The following is a 15,968-nucleotide window of genomic DNA, read 5'->3' as shown; positions in this document are numbered from 1 at the left end:
TCAAAATTATATCACTCGATTGTAGGCACCTAATCAGGGCCTGTCTGCATGTGGAAATCAGTGCTATGTTTTAGTGAAAGGTTGCATTCTTCAAAGAGATCATTGAATTGAACAGCAATGTTTGAACTGCTAAATAAGTTCTGAGCTGTCAATTTTATGGAATAGTTATAAGAAGATATGTTTGGCAATCTGGAGCCCCCACGATTATTTGTCACAAGTGGGGCGCAGCAGTAAAACTTTGAGGTCCACTGGCTCTAAGTCCAAACCCCCTGCCTTTGTGGAGAAGTGTGGCTCAGGGGTTAGAGGCGGCAGACCCGAAAGCTGAGATCGGTCCTGGACCAGGGTTCAATTCCCCGCCTCGATGGGGCTTGGGCTCAATAATTCCACGGACTCGATAATTCTCGCTCCGGTGCCTACTCGACTCACGGGTTCACACTCTGCGACTCTGGGCAATAGCTTGCTTAATCTCCACAACGGCCCCTCGCGGCGGGATGCCTGGCTTTCACCTTGTGGATACCCTGCCGGGGTTATCTCACAGGGGAATACCAGGACGGGCTCCCTAAGCAAGCGCTTAGATGCCTGCGATGTGGGTGATATGCGCTATATAAATACATGTACATTTACATTTATTTACATTCCCTATATGTATCTTTTGCACAAAGCCCGTCTCCTTCTGTGGAACTGCCCCCGTAAGAAACAAAAGACTCAACTGGTTGCGAAGATCAACAAGTCAACCCAAGTATAGCCCAACAGGATAACTAGCTGAATTGGCAATGTTGCAGACACTTTGCAAGCATGTAGGTGCTATGAAAATATCTGAGGGTAACCACTCTGCACCAGAAAGTGCTAGCACCTGGGTTTCGATGTAGATCCGCATTTTCAATGTTATATTTACTAAACAAATGTTAATTTCTTCTCTGAAGTAAAAGCACTGAAATACTGACATTTTGGAGTGTTTTTATTTTCCAATTCTCTACTCGAGTTCCTAATGTCTACCTCCTCCAAAAGAGTGCATGGATTGTGTACCCTGGCTACAAAGCAATAGTCAAGTGGAATGGAATGGAATGAGATTTTTAAAGCGCATGGCTGCCCAAGAGCATCCCAGCGCTGACAGAAAATCCTGGAAATCAGGTCAGGCGGAAGCGAGAAGGTGGTCAAGGGAACAGCCACGTCTTCAAGGATTTGCGGAAGGACAGAAGGTTAGGTTGGGCACGGAGGTCCAGTGGGAGAACATTCCACATCCTGGACGCCCGATAGAAAACGGCCGGCCTCCGGAGCGTGCTTTCTTAATCCTAGGTATTTGAGTGAGGTGGACATAGGAGGATCGGAGGGTTCTGGTTGTGATATAAGGAGTCACGAGATCTTTAAGGATAGGCGGGGCATTTCCATGGAGGATTTTATGAGTTAAGCACATGGCCTTAAACTGCACCCTTTGCTCCAGGGGAAGCCAGTGGAGTGCTCTGATCGCCGGTTTGGCAGAGAAACGATTTTTTGTGCCCGTGAGGATCCGGGCAGCCGCATTTTGAACCACCTGCAGCTTGGCTATAACTTTTTTAGGTGAACCGAGGTATAGGGCATTGCCGTAATCTAGTCTAGACAGGAGGAGGCCCTGTAGGAGTAGTTTTTTTGACTGGAAAGGAAGCATGGGGAGAATCTTGCGGGTGGTACACAGTAGGCCAAAGCATGTTCCAGCTGTTTTTCTGGCCTGGGTGTTAAAGGATAGGTTATGATCCAACCAGATCCCCAAGCTTTTGATGTCAGTTTTGGGGATTCAGGGGGGGGGGGGTTTAGGCCATACTCGGGGGCCATAGAGACTCCGGACGATAATGGGACTGATTACCCATTATCATTATCTCAGCTTTCTCTCCATTGAGTTTTAAATGGGAGGCGTTCATCCAACTGACTATGTCCCCCAGGCAGGAGTGCATATCAATGGTGGGGTTATCTGGCTGGCTGAGGGAAACAACAAGCTAGGTGTCGTCCGCGTAGGTCATAAGTTTAATACCATACGGGACGACAATTTTTTCCAGGGGCGACATACACGTTGAAGAGCGTTGGGCTCAATGACGAGCCCTGAGGCGCTCCGCAACGTATAGGGGTCTCCCTGGAGATTAAATCACCCTCTGCCTCCTGGAACGAGCGGTTGTGGAGATAGGATTTGAGCCAAGAAAGGGCCGATCCTGAAATACCAAGATTTTCAAGCCGCTGTGCCAGAATGCTATGGTTGACGGTGTCTAATGCCGCGCTAAGATCCAGGAGGATCACTGCCACTGATCCTCCTGCATCAATGATCTTCCTGGCCTCTTCGACAACCGCCACCATCGCTGTTTCTGTACCCTGGCCCGGGCGAAAACCGGTCTGAGATGTTTTGAGCAGATCATTGGTTTCCAAATAATTTGATAGCTGCGAATTGATGTATTTTTCAGCCATCTTGCTGATGCCAGGGAGGAGGGAGATCGGCCTGAAGTTAGCCAGATTACCAGGGTCTAGGTTGGGTTTTTTGATTAGGGCTTTCACTACCGCCTTCTTCCAGCTAGAGGGAACCATTCAATTTTCGATGGAGGCGTTTATTAGGTTCACCATTGGTGTTAAGATAGTAGGGGCGACCTGTTTTAGATGTCTGACTGGTGCTGGGTCATGCGGAGATCCGCTTTTGAGGGTTTGAAGAATGGGCCCTAGAGTTTCCTCACTGATTGAGGAAAACCTGATTAATTCTATATCCCTGTTCTGGCACTGCAGAGAATTGGAGGGAGAATAGTCCACAGGGGGAAGAGGGGCGGAGGTGTTGAAGAATGTTTTGTATTTTCAGGTCGAAGAATGTGGCTAGTTCGTTACAGTGATCGTCCGAGAGATTGTGCGTAACTGAAGGTACTGGAGTCTTTAAAAGTTTTCGCAATCAAAAAAGTTTCTCTGGACAAACAGGCTGCCTCGCTAATTTTTTCATTGAAAAAGGATATTTGAGCGTTTTTTAAAGCCTTTTTATAATTGAGGATAGTCCGCCTGTAATCATTTTTGCTATTAAGATCGAAGTCATTCCTCGATACTCTTGCCGCTCTCTTACAGATATTACAGAGGCGTACCTCATGGGTGAACCATGGAGATGTAGCTTTTTTCCTCGGTTTCCGATGGGGTTTGTTGGGGAGGACAGTATCTAAGGATTTAGTGACCCAGGATGTGAACTCCACGTCTGCCAGATAAGGGTTCAAACTGGGATGTGGTCTGGTGTCCTCAAGAGCTTGTTTCCATTTGTCATAATCTAGTTTCGCCCAAGGGCGGGAGGGTCTACCAGATGCTTGGGTGGGGGGGAGAAGTGGACTGAATACGTCAACTAAAGGGAATGAGCAGATGGTCCGACCATGGTACAGGTGTTGGTGTTCCCACCACAAGGTCAGGAAAGTTGCAAAAGATGGGATCGAGCAGATGTCCACGATTGTGTGTGGGGAGGATGTTCTGTAAGTGCAGTTGATGGGCTGCCAGGTCAAGAATCAATTCTGTGGCAAGTTTGTCTGTACTATTTTCCATATGGACATTGAGGTCCCCTAAAATAAGGAGATTAGGCCGTGTACTGGCCATGGCCAAGGAGCATTCCAGAAGAGAGTTATGGAATTGCCCCATGGCTCCTGGTGGATGGTAGATAAGGACCCCTGAAAGGGAAATACAAGGGGACATTTGAATGGTGAAATAAGTATTTTCACAGTCCGAGAGGGGGCTGTCAAGGAATCTACACGGGAACGATTCTTTAAAAATGACGGCAATTCCTCCTCCCCTGCCCTTAGGGCGGTTTAGATGTTGAATAAGGAATCCATGGGGGAAGAGCCTTGGGGGGTGTAATGATTTTAGTCTTGTGCCACCAGTGGTATACACAGACGCCCCCAAAGGATACTACCCAGTAACCACCAATTGTCACAAGACATTTGGAAAAGGTCTCTTTTATGAAGTATGATACAGCGCGGTGTGATTTGGTATTCTTGCTTTCAAATGGTGCATCACTATACAGTGTAATGTAATTCTACTAGGTTAGGACGGTGCAGCGTGCATTTGTGAGCTGTGATAAATTGTGATGTGCTCTAATTTGATGTTGTGTTGCACGATGTATGTTGGAAAGTGCCCCATTTTGGACACTGTCCCCCCATTTATTGCCTGGTATCCAATGCAATTTTGATAGGAGAGCACTGGGTTCCTGCTATTCAAGTCCGCCAGGCCTCTTTCCCCAACTTAGAAACTCCCCCCCCCCCTCCCCCCCCCCCCCCCCCCCCCCTCCCAATAACTTTACCACCTTCCACCTCCAGCAAGTCATTAGTAAATGGAACTCATGGAACCTAGAGCAGGGAAGCTAAAGAGTGTCTCTTAGGATGGCCCCACACATGCTGCAGCCCTTAGAGACCACTCAAACCCAACATGGGCTGAGTGCAAAGGTGAAGAGAAAAGTGAAAACACGACATGGCACACATTAAAGTGTCTCATACAACAATGGCCTGCTCCTGAGCAGCTCAACGGCTAAAAAAGGAAGAGTTTACTCTTGTGGTAGAGAGAGTATCCATCTTCTATCCACAGTATTACACACCGTTGTAATTTTCAGTCTGGCAATGTTGCCAAGACGTGTGTATGTATATCAGTACCACCACCACGCTACATATATGTCCTCCCTTCCATACGTGAAAAAAGGGGAGGGGAGGTTGACAGTGCCTCACGGAAGCAACACCAAGGAGAGGATTGTATCAGACTGGTACTCGCCTGATTCCTCACTTCTCATCATCGGCTACTGTCAACCTTAAAGAAATGGGAGAAAAACAAACATAAAAAAGTGCATATAGGTCAAGCAACCGTGAGGTGTTGTGAGTGCTGAGGACCCAGTGTGATATTTCCGTGCCCAATTGAGTGAAAAAACAACAAAAAAATACCACTATAAAAAGAGTAAGACTAACTGGCAGCTCATGACTTTATTCTGTGCTGTTAGCTCACTCTGTTTAAAAGTCAACCGACATGTTTCATCACTTTGCCTTACAGTGATTTCTTCAGGGTTTCTTGGTGGGTCAGCGTTTAACATGCACCTTTCAAAGTCTTCCCTTATTGTACCTGTAGCGAGTGGTGGGACACAACAGACAGACGCATACAAATGTTAAAAAGTCTCAGCGGCTAGCACCGAGCCCGGTGCTCACTCGCACATGACAAATTCCAGCTATATAGATTTACCAGGTGGCCTTCTGTGATGAGCCTACCCGGCCCCCGTGGAAGACTGTTTCACGTGTATCGTTCCCTGTCTCTGTACTGGGACGCTTTGAACCGCCAAACGGTCGGTATCTGTGGCAAAAGACGAAGGCGAGAAAGTTTAGTTGTAGTACATCTCGCTTAGCTTATGCCTATTAGATTGGGGCGGACGTGATCTTATCCAGTCCCTCTTTCCCTTTAGTTACAGCTCCTAATCCCTCTATCCTTTAGCAGCCTGGTTACAAAACTCCTTACCGCATACGCGTGCAGGTGTGGTCTCGGCTCACCCCTCGTGTGCTGTAACGGTGCCGGCCGGCTGTTTACAAAGCCCGTTTCCGGGTCACGTGGACCAGCGTGACGTGCTACGTCACGTCAAACGGCGGGCGCCATCTTTGGACGGGAAAGTATCTCGAAGGGTGCGATATAGTCGCCACTGTGGGATACACTCGGCTGGATGTTCCTAGTTGGATAAATTAGCGGAAACCAGCCCCGGGGACTCGTGGAAATGAATACTTCTTTCCATTATTTAAATTGTGAAGCAAATTAGTAAATTCCTAATGGTGTTGTTCACCTCTCTGCATGGCATACCGCCACGTTTATACAGCGATAGCCATCTTCGAGTGGGACACTTATTTCCATTAGGTCCCTGCCATTATGAAAAAGCACAGTGGAATATGACACGATAATTTTATAGGGATCCAACATCAAGGCTTTTGTGATTACTTGACATTCTGGTACATGCTCCTATTGTCACCATACTACTGATATTGATTATGCAGTAAGGGTTGACTTGACAGCAGGATGGTGTGAAACTTCTACAAGGGTCCCCTATGGGTGATACACCTTACAATGTTCATACTAGGTGGGGAGCCACTAGTCTCAGTGTTATGCTGTTAGTTCATATGTTGGTTCATCAGGATCGCTCTCTAAGTCATTGAGACCTTGTTCCACTCAATAATGTCATTGTAGAAGTTTCACACCATCCTGCTGTCAAGTCAACCCTTACTGCATAATCAATCAATCCAGCCGAGTGTATCCCACAGTGGCGACTATATCGCACCCTTCGAGATACTTTCCCGTCCAAAGATGGCGCCCGCCGTTTGACGTGACGTAGCACGTCACGCTGGTCCACGTGACCCGGAAACGGGCTTTGTAAACAGCCGGCCGGCACCGTTACAGCACACGAGGGGTGAGCCGATACCACACCTGCACGCGTATGCGGTAAGGAGCTTTGTAACCAGGCTGCTAAAGGATAGAGGGATTAGGAGCTGTAACTAAAGGGAAAGAGGGACTGGATAAGATCACGTCTGCCCGCAATCTAATAGGCATAAGCTAAGCGAGCTGTACTACAACTAAACTTTCTCGCCTTCGTCTTTTGCCACAGATACCGACCGTTTGGCGGTTCAAAGCGTCCCAGTACAGAGACAGGGAACGATACACGTGAAACAGTCTTCCACGGGGGCCGGGTAGGCTCATCACAGAAGGCCACCTGGTAAATCTATATAGCTGGAATTTGTCATGTGCGAGTGAGCACCGGGCTCGGTGCTAGCCGCTGAGACTTTTTAACATTTGTATGTGTCTGTCTGTTGTGTCCCACCACTCGCTACAGGTACAATAAGGGAAGACTTTGAAAGGTGCATGTTAAACGCTGACCCACCAAGAAACCCTGAAGAAATCACTGTAAGGCAAAGTGATGAAACATGTCGGTTGACTTTTAAACAGAGTGAGCTAACAGCACAGAATAAAGTCATGAGCTGCCAGTCAGTCTTACTCTTTTTATAGTGGTATTTTTTGTTGTGTTTTCACTCAATTGGGCACGGAAATATCACACTGGGTCCTCAGCACTCACAACACCTCACGGTTGCTTGACCTATATGCACTTTTTTATGTTTGTTTTTCTCCCATTTCTTTAAGGTTGACAGTAGCCGATGAGAAGTGAGGAATCAGGCGAGTACCAGTCTGATACAATCCTCTCCTTGGTGTTGCTTCCGTGAGGCACTGTCAACCTCCCCTCCCCTTTTTTCACGTATGGAAGGGAGGACATATATGTAGCGTGGTGGTGGTACTGATATACATACACACGTCTTGGCAACATTGCCAGACTGAAAATTACAACGGTGTGTAATACTGTGGATAGAAGATAGATACTCTCTCTACCACAAGAGTAAACTCTTCCTTTTTTAGCCGTTGAGCTGCTCAGGAGCAGGCCATTGTTGTATGAGAGATAATTGAGTGGGGGGCGGCCTGCTTCTGTTTCCCCCTAGGCTCCTGTTTTTTTGAGAACACATTAAAGTGTGCCATGCCTGCAGACACTGCATGCAGTATAGATAAGCCAGACCAACAACAGGCCTTATAGCCCTGAGAGTGTGCACTATTCTAATTATGTGGACATTTCTGCATGAGAAAGTCTGCCCATCTGATGTCCCAGTCAATTCTTAGCTATCACAAGTGGAAAGGGAAACAATTTTAAGCACGCGCTGGACAGTGAGAAAAACTAGTTCCCCCAGTTATATGATGGCTTCACTGAAATCTATGGTGCTTGTAATCAAACAACTTGTATTAATAAACCGACACTGATTCCAGAGGTGGATTTAATACATGCACCAAGAGGGCACCTTAGATGTGCCCCCTGAAAACCTACCAGAATCTCGTGTGCTGGCTGACTGGTGTAGAGAAGTCTGCCACCACAGACAGGTTTCAGACTCCCTGCAGGTGAGAGCCTACCCTCTCTGGGAGCAGAAATAATGCCAGATTTGACTGTAGACGTTGTCACATCCTCCGAGCAAGCTGGCTATGTAATAAACATATCAAGGCAGGAGGCTTCAAAGGCCTCTGCCGCCTTTCATATGGGACCATGGCTTTCCCAGACAGGAAATGTCGACCCCCCCTGCCCTAGAACCATTCGGCAGCAGGACAGATGGGAAATTAGATATGCTGGGAGGCGTGGTGCACTAAAAGGTCAGCTACACCGTTAAGGAAATTTCCCCCATTTTGGTAATGGCAGAATTAGGAACTCTGGGACAGGGTTATACCCACAGGAAGTGGTCATTTAGGGGGTGTAGTGACCTCAAGGGTAAGTAGCCCTTGGGCTGCCACCCTTGGCTCCCCTTAACACACCTAAATCTAAAAATTAGGGCAGCCACCTGACACCAGAAAAGCAAATTCTTACAACCAAAGAAGAAGGATATCAAAAAGCTGCAAAGAGCAAGCAACCAACTTGGCCGCAGCTCTACCTGCATGCCTGCTGCCCCAGCCAATTGCACCAAAGACGATTCGTCCCGCAGCAGCTCAGACTCCAAAAGCCTGGAAGAACTGCCAGCAATTCAAGGTGCTACCATCATCTCCCGTGGAGTAGCGAAGCTACTTCCCTGCATCCACTAAAGAAGAACCGGGAAGACCCTGAACTTCAAAAATCTGACACAGGAAAGCATCACTGCACGAGTCGAAGTGGGCCAACGGTGCCAATGAGGCCCGGAGACCCAGCAGAGACTAACCCTGCCATCAGTTTGCTTAGACTGGACTTCCAGTCGCTGCCTGCATCCTTTTTGTGCAGGCACCTCTCAACCGAGAGTGTCTCCTACAGCCCAGACCGACCCGACGCCTAAAGACACCACTGTCCCGGCGCCCTACAGCCACAGGAGAAGTGGACCAACGGTGTCCCTATGTGCTCGAGCATCTGGAGGACCCGGTGTAGTTCAACTGGACTGGCCTCCCAGTCCCAGGACTATTGCCTATCGAAACCAACGGGGCACACAATGCCATGAAGCACCTTGGCACCCGGATGCCCCAGACCCTACAGCAGTGACCTGTTGGTGCTGCCTTGGATTTTGCCCCATACTTACCTTAACTCCAGAAGATTGGTCCTGTAAGTTGCTGCTATTTACCTGTATGCAGTATGTGTGTTCTTTTCCATAGGATAACATTGCCACATTAGAGACAATACAAGTTACCTACCGTTTTCTTCAAATGCTGCCATTTTAAACAAGCATTGGAAATGCAATAGGTCTCGCAGCATTAGAGTTAGTGCTTTTAGAATTGTTTATGGGTTTTTTTGTAAATCTTTAGCATTTTTGTTTCCTGTAGCCAATGCTAAAGAATTAAAAAAAAAAGCCATAAACATTTCTAAAAGCTCTAACTCAAATGCTCCGAGACCTATTGCACTGTGTGAGGGTGAGGGGTTGAGGGTGAGTGAGGGTGAGGGTGAGTGAGGGTGAGTGAGGGTGAGGGTGAGTGAGGGTGAGGGGTTGAGTGAGAGTGAGGGTGAGTGAGGGTGAGTGAGAGTGAGGGTGAGGGTGAGTGAGAGTGAGGGTGAGGGTGAGTGAGGGTGAGTGAGGGTGAGTGAGGGTGAGTGAGGGTGAGTGAGGGTGGGTGAGGGTGGGTGAGGGTGAGTGAGGGTGGGTGAGGGTGAGTGAGGGTGGGTGAGGGTGAGTGAGGGTGGGTGAGGGTGAGTGAGGGTGGGTGAGGGTGAGTGAGGGTGGGTGAGGGTGAGGGTGGGTGAGGGTGGGTGAGGGTGAGTGAGGGTGGGGGAGGGTGGGGGAGGGTGGGGGAGGGTGGGGGAGGGTGAGGGTGAGTGAGGGTGAGGGTGAGGGGTTGATGTTGAGGGGTTGAGGGTGAGAGGGTGAGAGGGGTTGAGGGTGAGTGAGGGTGAGGGTGAGTTAGGGTGAGGGGTTGAGGGTGAGTGAGGGTGAGGGGTTGAGGGTGAGTGAGGGTGAGGGGTTGAGGGTGAGTGAGGATGAGTGAGAGTGAGGGTGAGTGAGGGGTTGAGGGTGAGTGAGGGTGAGTGAGGGCGAGTGAGGGCGAGTGAGGGTGAGTGAGGGTGAGTGAGGGCGAGTGAGGGCGAGTGAGGGCGAGTGAGGGCGAGTGAGGGCGAGTGAGGGCGAGTGAGGGCGAGTGAGGGTGAGTGAGGGTGAGTGAGGGTGAGTGAGGGTGAGGGGTTGAGGGTGAGTGAGGGTGGGTGAGGGTGAGTGAGGGTGAGAGTGAGAGTGAGGGTGAGGGGTTGAGGGTGAGTGAGGGTGATGGTGAGTGAGGGCGAGTGAGGGTGAGTGAGGGTGAGGGGTTGAGGGCGAGTGAGGGTGAGGGTGGGTGAGGGGTTGAGGGTGAGGGGTTGAGGGTGAGGGGTTGAGGGTGAGTGAGGGTGAGGGGTTGAGGGTGAGTGAGGGGGAGTGAGGAGTGAGAGTGAGGGTGAGTGAGGGGTTGAGGGTGAGTGAGGGTGAGGGTGAGGGGTTGAGGGTGAGTGAGGAGTTGAGGGTGAGTGAGGGTGAGTGAGGGTGAGGGTGAGTGAGGGTGAGTGAGGGTGAGTGAGTGTGAGGGTGAGTGAGGGGTTGAGGGTGAGTGAGGGGTTGAGGGTGAGGGGTTGAGGGTGATTGAGGGTGAGTGAGGGGTTGAGGGTGAGTGAGGGTGAGGGTGAGTTAGGGTGAGGGGTTGAGGGTGAGTTAGGGTGAGGGGTTGAGGGTGAGTGAGGGTGAGGGGTTGAGGGTGAGTGAGGGTGAGGGGTTGAGGGTGAGTGAGGATGAGTGAGATTGCAAGAAAGTTGCAGTTTGGCTTTGAAACGGATCTGAGAGGTGTCTGCGTGATAAATGAATGATGCATAGGAATGGACAGAATGGAAATGTGTTTCGAGGACGTGCTCGGGGTGTGCATACTGGAAGCAGGGTGATGGATTCGAGGCTATGAGCGAGGGTGATGCCGAGCTCACCTCAAGGAGAGGGGGAGGGGCCAGGGCAGAAAGTAGGGAGGGGCCTTGCATCTTCATAGCTGCTAAGGAGCTGCTCCTACTAGTACCAGCAGGAGGCAGTAGAGGGCGTGCTTCCACTACTTGCACCCAAAGGAGAAAAAAATCATATATCCCTGCGGCCGCTCCCTCAAACTGTTAAAACAAATTAGGATTTCATGCACCAGCACGCTGAATGTAAATGCGGACAAGCATGAGTGCCTATACTGTCTGTAACGGCACAATGAGCAAAAAACGATGGAATGGAATGATAGCTAAGCCAATGCCGGTGGTCATCATGATTAATTCATTTCACCCTCCATGTGTTTTCAGTTTTAAGTTATTCGCTCCAAGTAATACGGACGAACAGAAGAGGTCTTGTGCTCACCGTGGAATTAAAATTCGAGCCGCACCCGCCAGTGAGGCCCATGGAGATGAAATTGGTCTGAGTTTGCTTCTGTTCCTATGCGACTCCCCGCGTCATTTATGGCTGGACTGTGGGGCCGTATTTATATACGTTTGGTGCCTTTATCCAATCACGCGATCAGAAAAAAATAACAATGGGCCGCCGGAGAGCTACCCAGCGCAGTAGCAGCGGCCCTGATTCATTTAAGCTTTCTGTCATCACCTTCTTGTCCGAAGCGCCTGATACCAGCAGGGGGCAGTAGAGGCCGAGCTTCAGCCGTTGGCGGCCCAGAAGGAACAGGATGTTCTGCGCACTCGCCAAACAAGTGGAGGTTTAATGCAACTCTCAGACTGTCTCTGAAGGCAGTATCGGGACAACAACAGTGCACGTACCCTCTATGTGCAGCGTTTTTTTTTACACAAGCTTCTATTTTATAAAAAAAAATACCATTTCAGGAAAGATAACGATGTTGTGGAATACCGCGTTCTGTTTAAAATATATGTGTCACTGAAATATCTTCAACCTAATAACATCAGGAGTGAGACATATAGTGAAGAGAGTGAGGCGGGGGAAAGGAGGAAACACGGGGAATCGAGAGGGAAAGAAGAGATGGCGAGGCAGAGGGAAGGGGAGAGAATGAGGTGAAGTAAGAGGGATAGGGAGAGACAAAAGGAAGACAGACTGCAACAAACAAGACGGAGGGCATTGCTGTGGGGAGGGGGGGGGAGGAGAAGTGCGACACGGCCGCAGCAGGGGGCGGAGCGGGGAGAGAAATGTAATTGACACGGCCGGCCGGTCGTGAAACTGAAAGCATGGCCGGCCGGCCGTGAAAGCCTTTGATGCGGCAGGGGGAAATGCGAGACGGCGGGAAGGGGGCGGAGCGGGTAAACAAAGACGGACATGCACGCGCCCGTGACTTTTAAGGTCAATGCGCATGCGCATAAGCTTAATGCGCATGCGCATTGACCTTAAAAGTCACGGGCACTGCAAGGAATCGCCACGATTCCTTGCAGTGTAGATAAAGAGTGGATAACTCGCAATACTCTCGCCTTGCTCGATGCGCATGCGCATCGACAGGCGAGACCTAAAAATACTTGCCCAACAAAGAAGTTCATGGTGTCTAAATATAAAAATTAGATATTTTTCTACATTGGTGTGGATCTCCTTATTTATTGTGTGTATCATTTATTGACTGTGTATTCTATAAACACTCCTCCTTTATAAGCCTAAGGCTGCTCGACCATACTACCACTAAAAGAGCACCTCGGATTGTTAAATTAAGTTTTGGCCACTCATAAGGGGGACGTTGTCTCTCTAGACAAAACTTATTTTTGGTGTATTATATAAAGAGCCATCTTCCTACAATGTGCTATAAAATGGTGTCACAGTATTCAGCAATGTGACATACAAAGGTCTGATATGGGGTCCTTAAATGTTATATGGTACAGTATAGTACAATTGTGTGTGCAGTTTTGTACAGGTAGTATAGAGTGATGTGATATTATTGAGCACAACGTGGATGTGGTATAATGAAGATGAGACGTGATGTTACACAGAGAGCTGCTATTTTATTTTTATTTAGAAAGTTTTATATAGCGCGAGCGTGACCCTTGGGTATCAGAGCGCTTCACATAGACATATACATGAAGTATATAATTCGCAACTAATACATACAATTTGTTATATGGCGAGTGAGGTAGGTAAATATGCGGCTATACGGTAGCATATCCCACTGCTATGAGGTAGATAGGTGAAGGTCATATAAAAGTTCAATCAAAGTTCAATAAGGTACACATTTACATTGCTGTGAGGTAGGATCTGTATAGGTCTATCAGGGACATATAGCATATTCTAGTATAGTCTAGTATTTGACATCGGTTTACACATTATAAGTATTTTCAGTCAGCGTCTACGGCTCTTCGAATATATTTGATACTTGTATTCCTTTGGATAAAGATCAGGTAAATATCTATGTTTGTGTATACTTCTTCTCGGTTTTGGGTCCATAAGGCACTTGAGGCTAGTTCCCATCTAGTTTGCGACTCTCACTTTCTTCTTCTCTTAGTCCCTAGGGAGAAGTTTAGCACGTGGTGTTGAGGTCATTTCCTGCTATGTAAGGAACTTACTCATTAAGAAGATTTTAGTTTCCTTTTTGAATGCTGTCATGTTAGTCATTTTCCTGATATTTGGAGGGAGTGAGTTCCATATTCTGGGTGCTGCTCCTGAGAAGGCTCTATCGTATGTTTTCTTTTTTCGGAAGATGGGTGGTTTCAGTATCAGCGCATTGGCATTCCTGGTTGGTCTGACTCCTCCCGAAAGTTCAAGCTTCTGGGCCAGATATCTTGGTGTTTTGTAATGTATTGCTTTGTGGGTGACACATGCCATCTTGAATTGGATTCTGGCTTATGTGGCGCTGTAAGTTCTGGTGTGATGTGGTGCATTATTCGATTAAAGTAGCAAAACCATGTGGTGATGTGTCATGGAAGGGGAGGTGCACTATCTTATGGGGTTATGTGGCACTGGGTGAAACAATAAGGTGTGTCAAATTAATAAGATAAGAGCAGTGTGTAAGGTTCTCTTCGAGACAGGTGGCACAGGCTTAGTGAAAAAATACTGCCCTCACAAATGCTTCATCATCGGGCTTGTTTCAATACACCCCTGCACAGACTAACACTTGAGGTGGAGCAAAAGGGAGGGGAAGACAATACAAACATGTAAAATAATATAGGTAATGGATTCTGGGATCACCGAAAGAAAGAGTGCAGTGAAGAATAAAACTAGTTCAGTGGTATCTTTATTAAACAATTTATTCCTAGACATAAAAACATGAAGGAAGGTGGTGACGGGAAAGTATTAGTAGTTCCTTCCCCCTCCTTACTGCCAGATTGTCGACATGTTTCAACAGCATTCATCAGGACCTTTCAGATCCCAGTGTCTTATAATCACTCAATACCCAGAATTTGGAGTCCCCGAAACCACTTGTAGGCCTCTACACAACAAGCATGTGACAAGAGATCTAGGCGAGCACCACTCTTGGAGTAAGTGTGACTACAATAGGTCTCCTCCTTTTACTCGCCAGTTTAAGCATGCGCAAATGTAAACTTGATTAACTGAAGTGTGTTACTGAGTGGGTCCCTCTCCCTGCGAACCACTGGTTCTGGAAACTCCAAACTCAGGTATTCAGGGATCTTAAGACAATGGGATCTGAAAAGGTCCTGTTGAATGCTGTTGGGACCTGAAATTGTGGGCATGTGTCAAGCAGCAGAAACATGTCAAGAATCTGGTAGTAAGGAGGGGTGAAACATACAGAAACTGCCTTTATTGTTAGGCGCCTCTCATAAACAATGCCTTATATTAACATACAATATATCATGTCCACATATTACGGTCATTCTCTGTTCTCAGTATGCACCTTGTCCACAATACATAACTTGATTATCGCCTTCTGGTGAAAGAGATAGAAACTAATTGATCTACCCAGGGTATTATATTTGCTAGAAAATGTAGCTTCATCTTAGTACATGCATTAGTACAGTGTCCATTTTGACTTGAGTTACAAAGCCAGGACAAAAACAGTAACTAGCACAATTTGCAATAACCTAGACATAAAAGTAGTGCAACAAGGGCTGTGACAAGTTGGAATACAACATAGCATGAACAAGTACAAAAACTGTGTATATTCCAGATCTCAAATGCATGATAAGGGACGGTCTCTACACACTAAAGGTGGATCTCACCTTTTTCGTCATCATCAGTTTTCTCTGGGTTATCGTCATTATTAACAGCACCTGAAAGAAAAACAACAACTAGCAAACAATGGGATAAGACAGGACAGAAAAGATCACGTGTCTGAATTGTCAGTAAAAGGCCTATGATTTACAAGGTATTCACCAGTGTAACTTCGAAATGCCTGCTGCTTTATACCAATCATTTAGATGCATGGGAAGTCAAGTTTTGAGGTAACTGTCACAACCACACGCCTCTCGTTTACCCTCTAGTAACTGAGTTCCTTTTTCAACAAACTTGTATATGAATGTTGTAAACAGTAAATAAGACAGCACATGGATTGTGGAAATGGTTTCTTTAGAAGAGGCTGATCCGAGAAGCCCAGTTAGAAGACTAACTTTTAAATAATTATTCTTACATTCCAGCTCCTTTGTTCCTATGTGGCACAAATCCTAAGCATGGTAGACTTGTACCTATGACCAAACTGGGCATCAGGTAATGTTCAATGTATAGTATAAGAAAAAAAAACAGTTGCCAGCAAGGTTCCAATCACACATGATGTGCCTGTCCTGTTGAAGACGATGGACCAGATAGTAAATAAGCCTTTGGTACCATATAGAAAAACTGATTATATCTAATACAGACTGGGAAGACTATCAAAAAGGCTACAGTTACTATCCTATATCTGGTGGTTAGAGGTAGGGCAGACATTGTTTAATATCCTCTGGAGCCCAGTAACAGCAATTCATATACTGTGGTTGTAAATTTGGGGGATTTGTTACAAAGTGTGTTAATCCGATACAGACCAAAAACCATTATCCTTTGAAATGGTGAGTGGCTGCTTACCTCATGATCTGGAGGTGGGGAGGCATGGTTTTCATGGCCAACCAAGCAGCAGCTTTAACTAATCGCCCTTTG

At 47.4% G+C, this 15,968-nt stretch overlaps 1 protein-coding gene across 1 annotated transcript in view; it reads right to left on the bottom strand.

The window, feature by feature from the left end:
- LOC147711494 (ATP-dependent RNA helicase DDX19B) overlaps positions 1-15,968 on the bottom strand; it is a 161,881-nt gene that overhangs the window by 75,894 nt on the left and 70,019 nt on the right. The window contains exon 4 of the mRNA XM_086922190.1: positions 15,062-15,112. Within this exon, the coding sequence (XP_086778316.1) occupies positions 15,062-15,112 (51 nt within the window). The remainder of the gene's footprint in view (positions 1-15,061; positions 15,113-15,968) is intronic.

This window comes from Lissotriton vulgaris, chromosome 5 (genome assembly GCF_964263255.1).
Source record: "Lissotriton vulgaris chromosome 5, aLisVul1.2, whole genome shotgun sequence".
NCBI classification, from domain to species: Eukaryota; Metazoa; Chordata; class Amphibia; order Caudata; family Salamandridae; genus Lissotriton; species Lissotriton vulgaris.
Note: the sequence above shows the minus strand (reverse complement) of the source record. Positions and strands in the feature narration are given on the sequence as shown.